Here is an 18,637-nt window from a genome sequence, read left to right as displayed (position 1 = left end):
TATAAAAGCAAGACGAACGGCACGCCCATCCCCGTCCTTCTGTCCAACGCTCTCTGTCTCTCTGCTAAAATAGCCATTAAAGCTCGAATTGCAAACTTTCCGAGATACCCAGAAAAAAGATTGAAACTTTGAAGGAAGGAAGGATAGTAGTAAGACTGTAAGTAATTTCTGTGCCGAACTTCTGCGTTTCTCTTCACGGTACGCCTGTAATTTTTTTTTTTTTTTAACTGTTTTTTATCTTTTGGGTGCATTTGTTCTTGAAGTTCACCTTGGTTTTCTCTGTTAAGCTGAAAAAACTTGAAGGGGACGTTGAAGTAGTAGTGAAATTTGTGGGTTTTGGGTTTTGTGGAGGATGTTTGTGTGGTTTGATTTGTTGAGCCGCAGATCTAGCTTTGTTTCTGCTTGCAAATTTGTCATGTTTGGATTTTTGGGCTTGTTTGGTTGCTGGGAAAGTGGTTTGGGGAAAGAGAAAAGTGAAATGCTTGGGAAGTTTGTTTGTTTGAGAAACAATTCTCAAGCATTTGCCTTTTATCACAACACAAAAATGGTGTCTGTTTTTCTTGTGGGGATGTGGATAGGGTGCCATAGTATTGAATGCTTGGTTTACAGTGATCTGACGCTAGATTGTAGGCCAAGAGATGTGAGGCTTCTGGGGTTTTCTTTGACTCAATCCTGTTCAATTCTATGATAGGTTTGTGAGATATGGTTTCGAAGCGCGTGTTAAGCTTGATCAAACTGTTTAGGAGCATGTAGGTGTGCATCTTCGTCTTTTCGGGGTTTATATTTGGTTATATATCGGAATTTTATTATGATTTGCTTTGACTGTTGTACTTCACCTCATGCTGGAGGGGTTTCCCACAACTTTGAGGGTGGTAGTGAGATGTATAGGCTTGAACAAGGTTGATCAGCTAAGTGTGATATGCCTTGAATCGCGGTCGGTTGAATCCCTTATTTCAGATCTGTGTCTACCATGGAGCTGGGGTGAGAGAAAAACCGGAAAATATTGTTGGTTTTTGTGTTGTTCTTGATGGAGGGTTTGGGGTTGGTTCAGTTTCCTCGTCAGTAGCCATTGTTTTTCTTTCGCTGTTCTAGAGCAATTTAGATTGCTCTGTTGAAGTTGAGGAATTCTTTCTGCAAATTGTGTTGTTGGATCTCAACTCCAACATAACTGTTTGTGTGAGGTAGACTGTTGAGCGTGAACTTGGTTGAGGAGAGAGCTGTGTGTACAACAGTTTCCGGTGGTATCTGTTACATAATCATGTATGAATGGGTTGAAACTTAAAATCGACTATTAGGAAGCAAAATCTAAATTGGCAGAAAACTACATCCAAGGTGCTATGAGCGGGTGCTATTTGTAGTTACCGTTGTATCTGAATTGGTTTCGTTTGTCTCTCACAACGTGATCGTGCATACTATTCTTTCTCGCAAGCAGTTGTCTTGTCTTCCATTTGTTAGATTTTCTTTCTGATTGTTTTGCAAGGTAGAACATCAGATGAGGGAGCTTCAGAAAACTCCTGTTACTAAACTGGTTTCATTTGTCTTATCTTTTGCAGTATTGGTGAAAAAAACAAATTAGAAGAACCGAAAAATGGCGTTGCAGCAATACTTTGCACACGAATGCAAATCCATCGCCGGAGAAACAACAGAATCAGAAAATTCCAAAGGTGGCTTTGACTGCAACATCTGCTTAGACTTTGCACACGAGCCAGTGGTCACCTTCTGTGGCCATCTATATTGCTGGCCTTGCATTTACAAATGGCTTCACGTTCAGAGTGCGTCCCTTGCCTCCGATGAGTGCCCTCAGTGCCCTGTTTGCAAGGCTGATATATCACACACTACCATGGTCCCACTTTATGGCCGGGGCCAAGCAACTTCTGAACCTGAGTTTGAAGGAACGGTAGCACTCTACGGGGGAATGGTAATACCTCCCAGACCATCAGCATTCGATGCACAAGCTCTCATATCTAGCACCTCTCAGACGGTCCAGCAACTTCCGTATCGTAACCCTTATCAGAATCAACAATATAACCCTCATTCATACAGCAGTTTAGGGGAACATTCTTCCTCGCCGCTGCTTGACCTCAGAGGCACTGCAGTGGCAGGTATCCACCATCCGGCGGTTGGGGTGTTTGGGGAAATGGTTTATTCAAGGGTGTTCGGAAACTCGCAGAGCGTATATGGGTATCCAAATTCGTATCACCTAACTGGAAGTAGTACTCCGAGGCTGAGGAGGCACGAGATGCAGGCAGACAAGTCACTAAACAGAATATCTATTTTCCTCTTCTGTTGCTTGCTTTTGTGCCTTCTTGTCTTCTGAAGTTTAGAGATTTGGTCATTCTCCTGCTGCTGCCATTTTGTATACTGTATAATTAACGCTTGGAAACATAGATAGATGAAATTAGATTTGAAATATATGGGGTAATAGTAATCCTAGAGATTTTATTCAGAATCATCCTTAGTTTTGGTTTTATCATTGTCTTTTTTAATGTCACTGATTCGAAAAACGCAGATGTCACCGAAGATATATCCTCATCCGTCCCAGGAGATGCGCCCTATAGACAGATGGGGATACATCCCCCAGTGATACGTAAGAATCTCTCCGTTGGTACCAAAGAAAAAGACGGGCATCAAGATTGCAATTTTAAGTGCGTCTAGGCAAAAATTAGAGATGACATTAACGGATGACAAATATTATTGAATATAGGAAATTTCATTTTCAAATCAGAGTATAATTAATTAAATTAAAGATGTACTTAAAAGCTGGTTTTAATAAGTGCTTTTGGGAGGGAGGCGGGTCCATACTAAATAGCCAACAATTATTTCACAGTGGGGAAAGGATATTAGCCGGATCCTTTTTTTTAGGGATCTAGTAATTATGTTCATTCATCCTACATATCAATTTGTATTATTTATATTTGAATTTTAAATTTTAAATAATTTTTTACTACATAATATACAATGAACAGACATAATTGCGGAATCTCTATGATCCCTAAGAAAAGATCATTTTCCTTCACAGTGGGTCTCTTTTAAGCCAACTTGGTCACATGCAGTGCAGGCTTACAGCTAGAAATTCTAGAGATTTTATTCAAAATCATCCTCAGTTTTGGTTTTATCATTGTCTTTTTCAACATCGCTGATTTGAGAAAAACGCAGGTGTCACTGAAGATATATCCTCATCTGCCTCAAGAGATGAGCCATATAGACAGATGGGTGATACATCCCCCAGTGATAAGTAAGAATCTCTCCGTTGGTAGCAAAGAAAAAAAGGGGGCATCCAAGATTGCTATTTTAAGTGGGTCTAGGTAAAAATTAGAGATTACATCAACGTATGACAAACATTATTGAATAATCTTAGGAAATTTCAATTTCAAATCAAAATATAATTAAATTAAAGATGTGCTTAAAAGCTGGTTTTAATAAGTGCTTTGGGGAGGGAGGCGGGTCCATACTAAATAGCCAACAATTATTTCACAGTGGGTCTCTTCTAAGCCAACTTGGTCACATATAGTGCAGGCTTACAGCTAGAAATTCTATCCCCGGTTGTAACAAGAGGCCAAGCCTATGAGGTTTTTTCAAAAGTGCTTTTACCAATCCAATCAGCTAGACAAGCTCTATATATTGCTTTTGGTGAATCCTGACACATTTTAATGATTGATTTCCATTTTTTGGTGTATTGACCAATAAGAACGGGAGAGATTGGGGTGGGTGGTGGTGGTGGACCCAGAAACTAAGGAGAATTCAATAGTAAGATAGGGGAATAAGAAATGAATTATTGCTCGAGTGATTAACCGGGAATCGCAGTCTGCCAAGAATACACAAATATTTCACTCAAACTCCAACGTGAGAAATGTATGCACGTTTGTCTACAAAATGAGAAATGTATGCGCATCTGTCAATTTTTGGTAAAAAAAAATGACTTCTTACGCGTGCTATGTCTACTCACCTATCATATTTTCGTAGCAATCTTATATACGTTGTTTCATGCATTATTGACGATGGGTGCATGCATTTCACCCCAGAAGTTATTCCATCAACCTCAATTCGGCAGGTGGTCATGAAAGTTCTGGCAATTGGTTCACCTATAACCATCCACTTTCCCACTGAAATGTACAAGTAACAACATTAAGTTGGTTATATTCAACCTAGAAACATGAATTTGAATCATCTCTACACCTTACTGTCCGGAGCTCAAAGACCAGGAAATATAGACCGTTTCAAAGAAAGAGAGAATCGAGCCCTTAGTTTGTGTGAGGTGGACCAGCGAAACGAGTTAATGATAACCGTCAAATTCAATTTAAATGGTCAAAATTTCATGATCCTTAGGTTCGAGATTGAAACTCAGAGAGGATCTCAACTCCAAAAACATCATCCTCTACATTATTTTTTATTACCAATCCCTAATCAAAAGTTGTTAGGCCAAACCAAGAAACTTTTTGCTTCACTAACCACAATGCCCAAAACAAATACTCTTATGTTTCTACAACAAAATAGTTGTTTTACTCTTACCATCAAGAAATTTCTACGATGTAACTAAAGTATACATAATGCATAACAAGAAAAATGTTAACAAAAGAATAAACAACCAATTATATGTCAGAATTTCTCGTAATTTTAAATCCAAGAATCTTATATAATCCTCAACCGAAAGGGTTTGTAACTTTGTGATGATGAATTAGATTGTGGGAGACACAGAGATCTGTGGTTGAATGTGCATCCCCAAATGTGTTTAGTGTGATGATAACGCCGGTGTGGTGGTGTCTGTCATCAATTTGGGCACCCAAAACAATTGTGGATCATCCCTCAGCTTAAAACGTTAACTTTACACATCCTACTTGATTTGAGGAAAACTAATAAAAATGCCTTAAAAACTTTGAGTTTTAACGATAAGGATAAAATAAAGGGTAAAGTGAATAGTATCAGGATTGACTTTTTAGTATAAAAATGTGTTTTTTTGTTAAAATGAACGATACCAAAAGCTTTTCGTAAAAATTCCATTTGATTTGATGTTGCAATCTTTAGTTGAGGCCAGTGTGAGGTAGTGAGTGATATGCATCGATAAGGTTTGTCTATTTGATTTGCTTGTCAGCTCCCATTTGTTTTAGGTCCACTTAAGTTTGTCGTTTTACACTCCATTGCATCAATTATTAGATATTTGACCTAATGATCTGTCGTATTTTAGCATATGTTGCGTTATGTTATAATATCTTGTAAAATTATTCGGCTCAACTTAAACTCGATCTATGGACTCATGCCAGAATATATAAACCTATACCCATCTGTAAGTTATGTAAATGCATCATATCGTGCTTCACCTATTTACCTATTAAGTGTTTAAGCTTTGTACTACTAAGACATGTGGTTTAGGTCCACTTATTTTTGTTGTTTAACATTCGAGCGTTTAAATGTCGTAAATAGTAAGTCTGACAACATGTCATGTTCGTATTATGTTAACAGCACTACATGATATGTGGTTAGGTCCAGTTATTTATGTTGTTTAACATTCGGCCGCATCAAATATCGAAACTAATAGACCTGACAACATGTCATGTTCGTATTATGTCATTGTACTACATGATATGTGTTTATATCCATTTATTTGGGCCTTTAACATTTGACTGCATCAAATAGTAAATCTTTCCAATATCGTTTTAAAATTGCAAAGTGCCATTTTCATGTCGTATGAGTTTATATTTAACTCAAAATTTTACTCTCGTGAGCTTAACGTATCTAAACATATAAACATAAATCATTCACTTTTTTTTTTTTTTTTTGACAAACTATAGAATAATTTGGTGCAAAAAAAACAAAAAAAATGCTCTTAAGCAACAGAGCTACAAATCATTCACAGATTTTCATACATGTCTTTTTTTCACCCGTTTACCAAATAGGGTTTAGCCACAACAAGTTGTTATTTGCGACCACGTGTTTTAAGTCCACTTATTTATTTGTGTTGCTTGACATTCTGAACGCATATGGATATCAAAAATCAAAGTGGCCACCTATAATTATGCCAGCGTTTGAAAATCCTCACATCATATTCAAGACCGGCCCACTCAACCACATTGAAATTTATGTCCTTTTATTGGTCAATGAGACTTATGTTGTATTATTAAGCTCAAAGAGTTATAGACTTGAATCCCAATTTTCTTTCCATTTCATTCTTTAAAAAAAAAAAAAAAAAAAAGACTAGCTGATAGTTTTGCCACGACAATCTACTCTTTTGAGGGCCGAAAAGACTCACAACATTTCAGCGTTCACTGGTGGCTGCGATTCACCAGTGCCAGAAATCAAACTCATGACGTGTTATGTGAAATACAAGTATAAAATTCATCCCCAACAACTGATTCATCTCGCGACGGCTTCTTTCAATTTCATTGAATGATATTAATTAGCTATTGTACGCTTGTACTTAACCACCGTCTACATTAAGAAAGATGTTTTAATTATACTTGTGCGGCCAAGCGATGGTTAAGACTCAAAATTGCCTTGGAAATAATTTTGCAAAAGAATTGTTATCGACTCCACAGTAATTTTTTTTTCTTTAAAAAATGGAAACAACTGGTCGCTTCACTATGATAATTTATTTTTTTAAACCAAAAAGACTCACAGAGGTATACTAGCATATCAAACTCTTCATATTAAGCTAGCGTGTGATTTATTTATTAGCCCCAGGAATTAAACCTAAAAATTACAATATAAAATAAAAATCTGAAATTTGTCCCCGACAACTTAACCGTCATGTGGTGGTTACACTCCAAAGTAGTTAACTTGAAAAAAAGTAGTCTCGAGTAATAGTCCGTCAAACAAGGGACAGCGGCTGGGTGACGAGTGGGCCTATTGGCCCAGAAAGAGAGTATGAGGGAGATGGGCCTCAGTATGCTTATTCTAATGGTAGTCAAAGGAGGGTGAGGCCCATATGTGGTCGGACTTTCTTTGCTTTTTCTAATGCAAATCAAAATGTACATTTAACTTATACATCTAAAAGTAAGCTGTAAGATTATTTAACTTTACGAAATCTAACGGCTCTTTCCGATAAGTTAACCACGCACTTCTAATGTACATTAGAAAAAAAATCATTGGTTTTTGAAGCATCCATATATCTGTTACGTTTTGTTTAATGATTAAGCTTTGTTTGGCACACCGTATTGAAAAATATTGAGACTAAATCCAGTTACGTGTCGTAGATTATATGATTCCGAAACAAAAACTCACATGATTTCACTTCTGGAATCTTCAATGACTTTTTTAAGCACCATCCATTTTTTAATGGGGAGTTTTAACGAAACACTTCCGGTATTGTTTATTTTTAACAAAAAAATCACATTTTCATTTTTCCCTGTTACTATTCACTACACTTTTATTTGTCATTTTTCATTACAACTAAATTTTTTTTGAACTTTTCGTTAGTTTTCCTTTTTTAAATTTAAAACACATGACCAAGATTCCACGTATAATTGATCACTCAAATATTATAAACAAATACTGATTAGTTAAAACAATCATAATAAAAACACTAAATACCGCCCCTTTGTAAGTAAGAGGTTTTAGATTCGATACTCGCCAAAGACAAATCTGAATTACATTATTGCTAGCCCATTGTGAGGCTTTTAAAAAGTAAAAAATAACATAAAAACACTAAACATACAATTTTTATAACTCATTCCATGTCATTGTCCATAGCTTTCCATGAACTTCTGTTTTATACAAGCAATAATAAGAAAGGTGGATCCAATGCGGAGATAAACGCTCTTAACTCAATAATTTTCAGCTAAAGTTGGAATCAGAAAAAAGAAAAAAAAAAAAAAAAAAAGGAATTTAAGTTCAAGTCTCAGTATTTATCCCCCTGGTGTTATTGGTTTTTTTGTACCTCGGACTAACCTTAAGGCATTTTAACCAAAATGATCTATGAAATTTGCATAACTCTTCACTTTGATTCCTAAGATTGAAATCAATAGAAGTGGTCATTGAGTTTGTCAACCATCAATCATTTTGGTCATTCCATGAAAAATTATGTTAAGTAAGGATCAAAATGACAAAAATACTCTCTTCTAAAACAATGTCAAAATGATTTGACAAAAATTCAAGGTATTTTTGTCATTTTATTATCATTAATGGAGATTTTCATGGAATGACTAAAATAATTGATGGTGCACAAAACTTAGGAACCACTTCTATCGATTTCAAATATCAGGAACCAAGTGAAAATTTATGCCAATCTTAAAGATTATTTTGACTAAAAAGCCCTAACCTTAATTCATCAAAACCTACTATATTAGTCCTTGGTTTTATATTGTACTTTTTGGAAAAGGATCCTCTCCGGATCCTCTTTGTGGAGATTCGGGAATCAATCAATCACAGTTGTTCATCATATATTGTACAGTCAGAAATAATTTTAAATTAAATATAAATAGTATCTAACGAAAATTGACCGCACGATGTACAATGAACGATCGTGATTAATGGATTCCCCAAATTTCCACAAAAAGGATTCGGAGAGGATATTTTCCGTACTTTTTGATATACTAACCTCATGACTCTGTTTGGTCGGTAAGCTGTTTAAAGCACTGCATCTGATTTCTTGAATCAATACCACTTTAATATCGTTTTTACATATAGAAAAATTTAAAGAAGTACTGAGAGGACTCTTCTAAGGAAAGAGATTCTCTCTGGATGTCTCCTTTCAAAGCTCAGGGATCAAGTAATTTGGATTTTTAAAATTTTGATCAAATGGTGAAATATTATTATAGCTTTTAAAATTTTTTACTAACTTATCTGTTTTTAGCCGTTTGATTAAATTTTAAATACCTGAATTATTTGATCCCTGAGCTTTAGAGGAAGAGATCCGAAGAGGATCTCTTTCCCTTTTTAAAAAGTAGAATTTTATATACTCTCTGTTACTTTATGTTTTTTACACAATGCTTTATAATATTAGCACAAAATTGATGTTAAACTGTGAGGGAGCAGAGAGTTCATGAAAAGTCCAACTTTTAAGAGAGTTCCCTCATTTCTAAAAAATGTATTAAAAAAAAAAAAAATTTGTGCATACGACTCTCAAGTGGTAGTGTTGTTTACCATCTTATTTATTATCTTTAAATGAGTTTAAATTTCGTGATCTACGTAATATATAAATCTTGAAATTATCCTAGGAATCCTCAAATCATATTCGTTCATTTTTTATCTTGTAATCAAACACGATTTATGATGACTAGACACGATTTAAAGATTTTCAGAATCCTTAGAAAAAAATCCGAAAAGAATCTTCATCCGCGAAAATACACCTGAAACTCTGCCAGATTGTTCAAAAAATGGGTCAGACTTCGCGGCCTTTTGGTTATCCTTTCAATGTTTGAATATCTTGGGGTTGGTGGGGTGGCGGGGTTACCATTGGGGTGACTGAAGGGTACACAATCATTCAGTGCACCCAAAACCCTAAAATTTCCTCTTTTATTTCTCCCAAGGATTTTCTATACACCACTACTTGAGTTTTTATTATAAAAGAGCCTTATGGTCATTACCTAATTGGATTTTCAAGTATTGTGTACTAATTTAAATGTTTAGTCAGTCAATTAGTAGAAATTTTGTTTGATCATATAAACTATATTTCTATTAATCTGAAATTAAAGAAATATCAATGTCATTATAAGCGGATCTACATAAAAACCAATGTATGCAATTGCTTCATGTTTTATGTTGCAACACATGAAATTGTCTTATTTTTTGAAATATCAAGATCCTTCCCAATTTCAATTATAACAACAATTATGGGTATATGTAAATCCCATAACATAGATTGTTACACAATATTATCTAATTGAGGATTTTATCTGTATATGATACCCATTAAATAATTTTCAGGAAAAGATGTGTTGACGACAATAACATCCCGACGTTATATTGCTTGTTGCGGTAAGAACTAGAATAAACGGTACAATAACAACAAAATGCAAGATTATTTACTTCACAACGTTTTGACATCCACACCAAATAGTAATGAATTCTTTTATGACGTTCTAAATCCAAGTTGTGTACCGCTTTAATTGGCAAACTACGCAGTCTAACCCTTAGAACATATACTATAGTACCATATACGAGAATAACTCCCAAAGGGCCGGAGTAAATTTAGTCTAATACGTTATTGTATCTTTGCTAGTATTTCTCTTTCTAACCTACAATTACGAGTACAATTTTTTTTTAATCCGCCACTTGTCATTGTCCAACATGAGACAAATGAATTTATATGCCTCCATCTACTTTTGTTACATAAAAAAAAAAAAAAAAAAAAAGAAGCTAAATTTGGCTTTTTGGGAAAGTTGCATGAACTTGAGAAACTTAAAGAAAAAGAAAGTTAAAAGGAATCAGTCAACGTTCCACGCCATTAGCCAGTACTTTCCAAAAGCTAGAGGGTGGAAGCATGGCATAAATAAGAGGCTGGTACAGTGTAGAATATTTCAAAAGCTAGCTAGCCAGCCATACATGGCTGAAACTTCTTCCCGAACAAGAAGCGCCGCCCCGTTTCTGTCGAAGACGTTCGATCTGCTAGAAGAACAAGATGTCGGAGGAGATGGTGGTGGGAAGAGGAATATTGTGTCATGGAATGTAGAGGGCACTGGATTTATAGTATGGTCTCCTGCTGATTTCTCAGAGCTCCTGCTGCCTAAATATTTCAAGCACAACAACTTCTCCAGCTTCATTCGCCAACTTAATACCTATGTGAGTCGCCCGCCCTTATCTTTCTATTTCAACCATTTCCGTCTATCAGATTTGAACTCAGAACCTCGTTTATTTGCTTTAATTATACAAAGAATGTATATACATGGAAAATTATATCCATGTTATATATTTAAGGTTTAGAAAGCTTTTAGAAAATTTCTATTTTTTGGTTATTTCTGATCACTTGATCAAGAACCCAGTAATTCATAGATAAAAGAAAAAAAATCTAGGGTTTGAACCATCACTACCAGAAATATCATTTGACCGACGAACGGTATTTTGTTGGGCAAACAACCTTTACCCGCCGGAATACTAACGTTCGTCGATCAGCAAAACCGGTAAATGTTTTGATTTCTGCAGAGGTTTTTGCATTCATTGATCTACTCGTTCAAAGCATTGAGTGAACTACTCATTCAAAGATTTCATGGATTGAAGACGATGGTTATCTTTGTTGCGTATACCTCTCTCCCTGTATAACAGTAGTCAACGAGAATATATAAATTATTGTGAAAGTCAAAAATTTGTGATAGTTTTTATTGGTCAAAATAATCACACTCTACAGACTGCAATAGTTTTGAGTTACGTGAGCAATAATAAAGTATAAACTTCTACCGACCATGAGAAAAACCTGGTGTAACTGCATATTTACTCTGTCATATGTTTTTTTTAAGACATTTTAGCTAAACTAGTCTATGAAATTACATAAAGATTTGACTTCCATAAAAATGGTCTCTATGTTTGTTGTCACAATCCGGCTCGGGCCCCCACCACATCCCGGGCTTAATTCTACCGTAACACGATATTATCTGCTTTGGGCCTTGACCACACCCTCACGGTAACTTCGGAGTTCCTACGGAACTCGAAGCCAGTGAGCTTCCAAAATGCCTCGTGCTAGGTAGAGATGAGAATATACATATAAGGCTTAGAGGATCCACTTTCCTGGACGATGTGGAATGTTACATTTGTTCACCGTCAATCATTTTAGTTATTTAACAGAGATTTTTCACAAAATAACCAAAATAATTGATGATGGACAAACTTAGAGAACACTTATTCGATTTTAAATCTCATGAACCAAAGTAAGGAGTTATGTAAATTCAGATACTATTTTAGCTAAAAAATCTTTCTTTCTTTAAATCTCTTGTTACTTAATTTGACGTGATGTGAGAGAAGGCAAAATAAAATTTTCCGATTGTACGCTAGAATCTCCGAGATAGATCATTTGTAAAATATTATTGTACTTATCTTAATCATTTTCAATCAATTATTTCTCATCCTTGTCTAATTAGGAAGCATTAGCACCAACGGTCAAATTTGGTTTCGGAATAAACAAGTGTAGTCGTGGTCGGTACCCTTTATCCTTTTGCACGAATAATTGTCTAAAATACCGTACTCCCAAAAGAAAATTGTTTTCTTAATCCAATGACAAGAATTTTAGTAAATTTTGTTGTGCGTCTAGTCAAAGCACTTGTGTATGTTTTTTGTGTAGCATCTCAAATACGCGAGAAAATTTTCAGTGTACTGAGAACACGATTTGATACATTAAGTATTACTACTGATTGAATTTTTTTTTTCTTCAAGTTTTCAATCAATTATATCATTACACTTGGTGTACTAAATCGTGTTTTCAGCGCACTAAAAAGTCTCTTCCAAGTATGCCCTTAATCCCATTTGGATGCGCTACATATATAAAGGTTTTCTTCTTTTTATCTCATACCTCGGTGGGTTACAGTACTCTCAACCCTAGGGTTGGTTTGTGTTAGCTTATGAGCAAAAGCACTTCCTAGAAAAGCATTTCCGATCATGCATTACATTAGTCAAAAGTTTGGCAATTCAACTTGTGATTCTAACCCTCAAACCCAAAAGCAGGGATTCAAGAAAACATCACCAAAACTGTGGGAATTTAAGCATGAAAAGTTCCAAAAGGGCTGCAGGCACATGCTAGTTGAGATCACCAGGAAGAAATGCGAACCAAGTGCTTTTCCAGCGTATCTGAAGGCTTCAGAAGAGAGTGGCAGCACAAGCACTGCACTGGCAGCAGCAGAAGAAAACAATTGCCTGCTATTAATGGAGGAGAATAAGAACCTGAGAAAACAGCAGTTGGAGCTGCAGGTGCAAATAGCTCAGTTCAGAACACTGGAAAATAAGCTGTTGGATTGCGTAGCTCAGTACATGGATGACCATCGGAACAAAGCTCGATGCTGATTGTTACCAGAACTGTTGATTTGGTCGACACAAATTGGTCAGGTTTTATGGGATATGTATTTTGGATCTTGGGTATCATATAAACATGCTGCCTTTTTTCTGCAGTGTTTGCTAGCTTTTGGTATCGGGGTTTTGTAATTATGAAAATAATCATCAACCTAAACCGAATTCACGAGAAACTTTTTGGTGCGATGGTCACAATGCTACGTCAAGTTACTAATCTCGTCCTATTTCATGTGACATCATTTCATCGTACAAAAGTTATAACTGATTGAAATTGTTCATATTTTGCATCATCATCCAAAGATCATTTCCAGACAAATCTTTCAAATTGTAGGTTGTTTAGTCATCCATGTGAATCAAATAAATTGACGATTAATCATGACAATGCTACACATTTTTATAATTATTAATTTGTTCGACACATATAAATGACTAAACGGTTTTCAAATAAAATGAATTTTTATTGAGACGGTCTTTAGATGATACGGTAATGAAAATGAACTTTTACTAAAAAGGCCCAATTTCAGAGACATTAGGCCCCTTTCCTCCGAAAGCCCCCCTTCATTTTCATTTCTCTGGTTCTTCTCCCCCAACTCCAAAAACCCTAAACCCCAAATCATGGATCCGAAGCTCTTCGCCAGAACCCTAATCCGAAATGCGATGGCGAGCAGGTCCTACTACACGAGCAGGACCAAGAAGCCGACCCTCTACAACAAAATCAGTCCGCTCGGAAACCCTAGCTTGAATGTGGTTCCAGAGCTCGACGACTGGGTCTACAATGGCAACAAAGTCCGAGTCGCCGAGCTTCAGCGCATCGTTCACGACCTCCGAAAGAGGAAACGCTTCTCCCAAGCCCTCCAGGTTTCCATCTTTCTCACTTAGCTTGCAATTTGTGTTATTCCCTGTTTGGTTGCTCAGAAAATGAAAGAAAATTGGAAGAAGCATCAAAGTAATTAAATTTTAGTTAAAGAAAGTGAGTGAAAGAGGGAATTAGGATTTTTGTTAGTTAATGTGTTTGTTTGTATCACAAGTAATTGGAAATTCCTCTGCTGTCGTAGTAATGTGTTATAGGTTGCAGATTTCAGAGTGGATGAATCGGAAGGGGATATGCATATTTTCGCCGGTTGAGCATGCCGTGCAGCTGGATTTGATTGGGAAGGTACGCGGGTTTGTTTCCGCGGAAGAATATTTCAATAATTTGAGGGATGAAGATAAGAACTTCAAGACGTATGGTGCTCTTTTGAATTGCTATGTCCGGCAGCGCCAAGTGGATAAGTCCCTCACTCATTTGCGCAAAATGAAGGAGATGGGATTTGTTTCCTCGCCTCTTACTTACAACGACATCATGTGTTTGTATACGAATGTTGGCCAGCATGAGAAGGTCCCCGGCATTCTAGCTGAGATGAAGGAGAACAATGTTCCTCCGGACAACTTCAGCTATAGAATCTGCATCAATTCGTATGGCGTGAGGTCTGATCTTGAAGGAATGGAAAAGGTTTTTAAAGAGATGGAAAGCCAGCCTCACATTGTCATGGACTGGAACACGTATGCTGTCGTCGCCAATTTCTATATTAAAAAAGGCCAAACCGATAAGGCAATGAATGCTTTAAAGAAGTCGGAAGAGAGGCTAGATAACAAAGACGGACTTGGCTACAATCATCTGATTTCGCTCTATGCGAGTATGGGAAGTAAGGGTGAAGTTTTGAGGTTATGGGGTGTTGAGAAAAGCGGTTGTAAGAGATGCATAAACAGGGATTATATGGGCATGTTGGTGTCTCTGGTGAGGCTCGGTGAGCTCGATGAAGCTGAGAAGGTGATGGAGGAGTGGGAATTGTCTGGAAACTGTTACGATTTTCGGGTGCCACAAACTGTCATTACAGGCTACACCATAAAGGGATTGTACGAGAGAGCAGAAGCTCTGCTTGAAGACTTGATGGAGAAGGGAAAAGCAACCACAGCGAGAAGTTGGGAAACAGTGGCGGCGGGGTATGTGAATAAGGGTGAGATGAAGAAGGCTTTTAAGTGCTTGAAGGTGGCCCTCCGTCTGTCTTCCGAGAAAAGATGGAAGCCAAACCTCGGAGTAGTGACACTGACAACCTTATTGAGTTGGCTTGGTGACGAAGGCAGTGCTGAAGATGCGGAAGCTTTTGTTGGGGCATTGAGGAAAGTCATCCCGGTGAACAAGCACATGTATCATGCTTTGTTAAAGGCATATATAAGAGAGGGTAAAGAAGTGAATAGTGTTTTGGATCGAATGAAAGCTGATAAAATAGATGGCGATGGCGAAGAGACAGCGAAAATCCTAGCCATGAGAGAAAACTAGCTTCTAAAGAAGCATATTTCAATGGCAATGGCGATGGCGATGGCGAAGAAATTATTATCCCAAGACAAGTACGAAGCCACCGTCTCCCTCTGCCCATTGTCCCCAGTTTCAACGGTGACAAGAGAACATCTCCGGAACAGTTTCGCCGATCAGAACATCTCTGGATGCTTAGGGGCGTGGTGAAAGTTCTGTGAAAATAGATTTTATGACGGTTTCTGTGGAGTTTCACAACATCGATTAAAAATCGTAGAACAATTTCTGTGAAAAACGCAATTGTTGAGATTTCGTAATATTTTTTGCTCTGTGCTGTGAAATTGTTGTAACCCATGAAAGCAATGGAATATGTTTACGATTGGAAGGATGTCATTCGAACCGTTCTACCTTTTTTCAGCTATTAGATTGAATAAATCAGCAAAAAAATACCTGACAAAATTAAGTGGAAGTGCAGACGGTACTGAAAAATTACTTCCTCTAAAAATTATTTCGACCAGATGCCAAGTTCAACCTCTTTGAGAAAAATAACCAAGCAAGCAGCAACCGATAAACTTCTTGATATTGCTCAGATTGATCATAAATAATCCGAAGTACGTAACCACTGATTACACAAGAATACATATATGAAAGTGTATGGTAAGAAAGCACCTCAAGCAAACTGGAATGTGTCTAAGGTCAGCAGGCACTCAGATTAGGATAACCGGGATTGTTTGATAAAACGAGACTGCGCTTCACTCTGTCAGGGTGGATTTAAGCTCTCCGTTGCTCTTCAGCTCCATCACGATATCACAACCTCCGATCAGCTCACCTTTGTAATAGAGCTGCGGAAAGGTTGGCCAGTTGGAGAAGACTTTAAGCCCCTGCCTCACATCCTCGTTGGATAAAATATCAAAGGACCCAAAACTCACACCCTCTTCTCTTAGGGCATTCACGACCTTGGAACTAAAACCGCATCTGGGAGCATCGGGTGTGCCCTTGATGAAGACCATCACTTGTGAAGAATTAATCAATTTCTTTAAACGATCTTCAAGAATATCTTTCGGAACAATCCCTTTCTCTTCCAAAACCTTCTTGAGCTCCCCACTCTTTTGCATCTCCAATACAATATCTGATCCACCAATAAGTTCACCTTTGATGTATAGCTGAGGATAACTGGACCAGTTTGAATAAACTTTGAGCCCTTGACGGACTTCTTCATCAGAAAGAATATCAAAACTCTCAAAGTCCACCTTTTCTTGCACAAGGATGTCGACCACCTTTCGGCTGAAACCACACTTTGGTTCATCTGGTTTTCCCTTCATAAACAGCACAACAGGGCTTTTATTAATCAGGCTTTCGAGTCGAGAGTTAAGAGTTTCACTCACACCAGTAGATGCCGAGATTCCACCCTTTCCACTTCCAGCTTCAGTTACTTTTGCCCCAGCAGAATCGGTAGTATCAATTCCATGGTCTCTGAAAACTTCCTTTAATTCACCACTCTCGTGCATTGAAATTGCTATGTCACACCCACCAAGAAGCTCCCCTTTGCAGTAAAGCTGCGGAAACGTTGGCCAGTTAGAAAACTTCTTCAACCCCTCTCTGACTTCACTGTCTGAAAGAATATCGAAACTTCCAAATTTGACCTTCTCTTCCTTCAAAATGTCTACAACTTTTTGGCTAAATCCACATTGGGGTGCCTCAGGGCTTCCTTTCATGAAAAGCATGACTGGATTAGAGTCAATCAGATGCTGCAACCGCCTTTTCAAGGCATCAGCAGGACCATTTTGCGCTTGAACTTTTACCTGGGAAGAACCATTTTCTCTTGCTAACTCTTGGACTGTTTCGAGTATGGTCGGTCCAGCAGCCATCCCAAGGCTGGCAGGAGCAGCAGGTTCTCCAGGGTTAACTGATCCAGCAACCCTAGCGACTTTATTTGCCAAACTGGATGGATCTGCCCCTTCTAATGTATCCGCAACCTTTCCATCCTGGAAAATCAAAGCACAAACAGAACATGACAAGGATAAGAAAAATATACAGAACAATAGGAGAACCCAAACCAACGACGAAACAGCAATCATATGGAATTATCTCACTCAATTCAAAATTAACAAGCTTTACCACGTATCCAACTAGATTAAGTATCTTCCAAACTCATGAATCATAAATCATCCTAAACCATCTAAAATTGTCTCGCATCTAGTAAATCATTCTTTGGGCGGGTAGTCATTCGAACTGATAAGGTGCAACATAAGGCTTCTTTTATTATCCGACAGTCACATCACAATCCATGTCACCATTCACAGATCCTTATCCTTCTCCAGTCACTCAAACTAACAAAGTGTTCCTATTGAATCTCCACCAAACTCTCTCAAATTTTGAGTTTTCCATCATAATTGAAGCCAATGAGTACTTAAATCTCATTCGAAACAATCATACTGCTGCAAGTATGATATAATAAACAAAAAAAGTAAGCCCCCAGACTCAAATTTAAATCACCCGCAACCCAAAAGCAATTGGACACTAAACCCCACATTCACACAACCAGATTTACCAAATGCAAAACTCTCTTCTCGAATTTGAAATCGAACAACGTAATCATGCTCATTCAAAAATCAAACTGGCAGCATCAAAATCACCAAGAAAACATGTATAACTCCAATAAGCATACCTTCACAAAGGCGAAAAACGGCACAGCGGAAACCGAATAGGCCTCGGATATCTCCGGCTGTTCCTCAGCTTCAACCTACAAATTACAAACAATAGTAGATTAAAAGTTAAACTAAAAATATATACATACACACACAGAAAACAGAAAAAGCAAAAAACTTCAGAGAAGAGAATGAAACGTTACCCTTAAGAAATGGGCCTGCGGGAAATCCGTGGAGAGGTGGGCGAAGACCTCGTCCATGTGCTTGGAAGCCTCACACCACGACGCCCAGAAGTGCAGAACCACCGGCGAGCCGCCGTGGACCAAGCTATCGAGCTCCTTTTGCGACTGCACATCCTTCACTGAGCCACCCATGGAGAACGGAGTCTTCTGAATTCGGAAAACCCACAACCAAAAGCGAGAGAAACAGACGAGAGACGGAGGGTTTAAAAGCTGCTTACATGTGAATTACACCACCCTTTATCATTCAGGGCTACCAAAATATTTGACCTGATTTTATGGATTGGAATGAGAATATTTTTGTTAACCAGACGATAGTTACCATCTTATTTATTATCGTTTGATAAATTTAAATTTTAAAATTTATGTAGTGGATTGATATAAATTTCAAAATTTAAACTGATCAAAAGTTAATAGGTAAGGCGGTGAGCAAAAATGCACCTTACTTGCATCTTCACGCCTTGAATTTTATTAGAAAGTAAGCGCTAATTCGGTAACGTATATTTGGAACATTCGAGGGGAAAGAAGTAGCC

The 18,637-nt window shown here is 37.4% G+C and overlaps 4 protein-coding genes across 8 annotated transcripts; 3 read left to right on the top strand and 1 right to left on the bottom strand.

Annotated features, from left to right (window-relative positions):
* LOC137725304 (E3 ubiquitin-protein ligase RMA1H1) lies at positions 1–2,452 on the top strand. Of its 3 annotated transcripts, XM_068463948.2 has the most exons (3): positions 26–198; positions 692–753; positions 1,554–2,452. In XM_068463948.2, exon 3 carries the CDS (start codon positions 1,589–1,591, stop codon positions 2,315–2,317), a length of 729 nt encoding a protein of 242 aa, XP_068320049.2. In that variant the 5' UTR covers positions 26–198; positions 692–753; positions 1,554–1,588; the 3' UTR covers positions 2,318–2,452. The 3 variants fall into 3 exon arrangements, with proteins under 3 accessions (XP_068320050.2, XP_068320049.2, XP_068320048.2); XM_068463949.2 differs by lacking the exon at positions 692–753 and having other exon boundaries at positions 1–157; XM_068463947.2 differs by lacking the exon at positions 692–753 and having other exon boundaries at positions 27–198.
* Positions 2,453–10,416: 7,964 nt separating this feature from the next.
* Positions 10,417–13,138, top strand: LOC137722939 (heat stress transcription factor B-2a-like). Its single transcript, XM_068462071.2, has 2 exons — positions 10,417–10,713; positions 12,583–13,138. Exons 1-2 carry the CDS (start codon positions 10,477–10,479, stop codon positions 12,916–12,918), a joined length of 573 nt encoding a protein of 190 aa, XP_068318172.1. The 5' UTR covers positions 10,417–10,476; the 3' UTR covers positions 12,919–13,138.
* A 266-nt stretch (positions 13,139–13,404) lies between these two features.
* Positions 13,405–15,605, top strand: LOC137726294 (Tetratricopeptide repeat (TPR)-like superfamily protein). Of its 3 annotated transcripts, none has more exons than XM_068465204.2 (2): positions 13,405–13,782; positions 14,000–15,605. In XM_068465204.2, the coding sequence occupies exons 1-2, from the start codon at positions 13,540–13,542 to the stop codon at positions 15,242–15,244; spliced, it is 1,488 nt and encodes a 495-aa protein (XP_068321305.2). In that variant the 5' UTR covers positions 13,405–13,539; the 3' UTR covers positions 15,245–15,605. The 3 variants fall into 3 exon arrangements, with proteins under 3 accessions (XP_068321305.2, XP_088549871.1, XP_068321306.2); XM_088693745.1 differs by having other exon boundaries at positions 13,499–13,782; positions 13,980–15,605; XM_068465205.2 differs by having other exon boundaries at positions 13,645–13,782; positions 13,993–15,605.
* A 174-nt stretch (positions 15,606–15,779) lies between these two features.
* LOC137726295 (monothiol glutaredoxin-S17) lies at positions 15,780–18,372 on the bottom strand. The gene is made up of 3 exons (XM_068465206.2): positions 18,069–18,372; positions 17,886–17,960; positions 15,780–17,202 (listed from the first exon to the last, which is right to left on the bottom strand). Exons 1-3 carry the CDS (start codon positions 18,237–18,239, stop codon positions 15,970–15,972), a joined length of 1,479 nt encoding a protein of 492 aa, XP_068321307.2. The 5' UTR covers positions 18,240–18,372; the 3' UTR covers positions 15,780–15,969.
* Between the last annotated feature and the right edge of the window lie 265 nt (positions 18,373–18,637).

This window comes from Pyrus communis, chromosome 5 (genome assembly GCF_041283825.1).
Source record: "Pyrus communis isolate YQ-2024b chromosome 5, ASM4128382v1, whole genome shotgun sequence".
NCBI lineage: Eukaryota > Viridiplantae > Streptophyta > Magnoliopsida > Rosales > Rosaceae > Pyrus > Pyrus communis.
The sequence above is the reverse complement of the archived record's forward strand: the minus strand, read 5'-3'. Positions and strand labels throughout refer to the sequence as shown.

Excerpts from the sequence above, each read along its gene's own strand:
- LOC137726294 (XM_068465204.2), top strand. The coding sequence starts at position 13,540 with ATGGATCCGAAGCTCTTCGCCAGAACCCTAATCCGAAATGCGATGGCG. Across the intron at positions 13,783-13,999 it reads GCTTCTCCCAAGCCCTCCAG|ATTTCAGAGTGGATGAATCG; the intron begins GTTTCCATCTTT and ends TATAGGTTGCAG.
- LOC137726295 (XM_068465206.2), bottom strand. The coding sequence starts at position 18,239 with ATGGGTGGCTCAGTGAAGGATGTGCAGTCGCAAAAGGAGCTCGATAGC. Across the intron at positions 17,961-18,068 it reads CGCAGGCCCATTTCTTAAGG|GTTGAAGCTGAGGAACAGCC; the intron begins GTAACGTTTCAT and ends TGTAATTTGTAG. Across the intron at positions 17,203-17,885 it reads CGTTTTTCGCCTTTGTGAAG|GATGGAAAGGTTGCGGATAC; the intron begins GTATGCTTATTG and ends TTGATTTTCCAG.
- LOC137725304 (XM_068463949.2), top strand. The coding sequence starts at position 1,589 with ATGGCGTTGCAGCAATACTTTGCACACGAATGCAAATCCATCGCCGGA.
- LOC137722939 (XM_068462071.2), top strand. The coding sequence starts at position 10,477 with ATGGCTGAAACTTCTTCCCGAACAAGAAGCGCCGCCCCGTTTCTGTCG. Across the intron at positions 10,714-12,582 it reads TTCGCCAACTTAATACCTAT|GGATTCAAGAAAACATCACC; the intron begins GTGAGTCGCCCG and ends ACCCAAAAGCAG.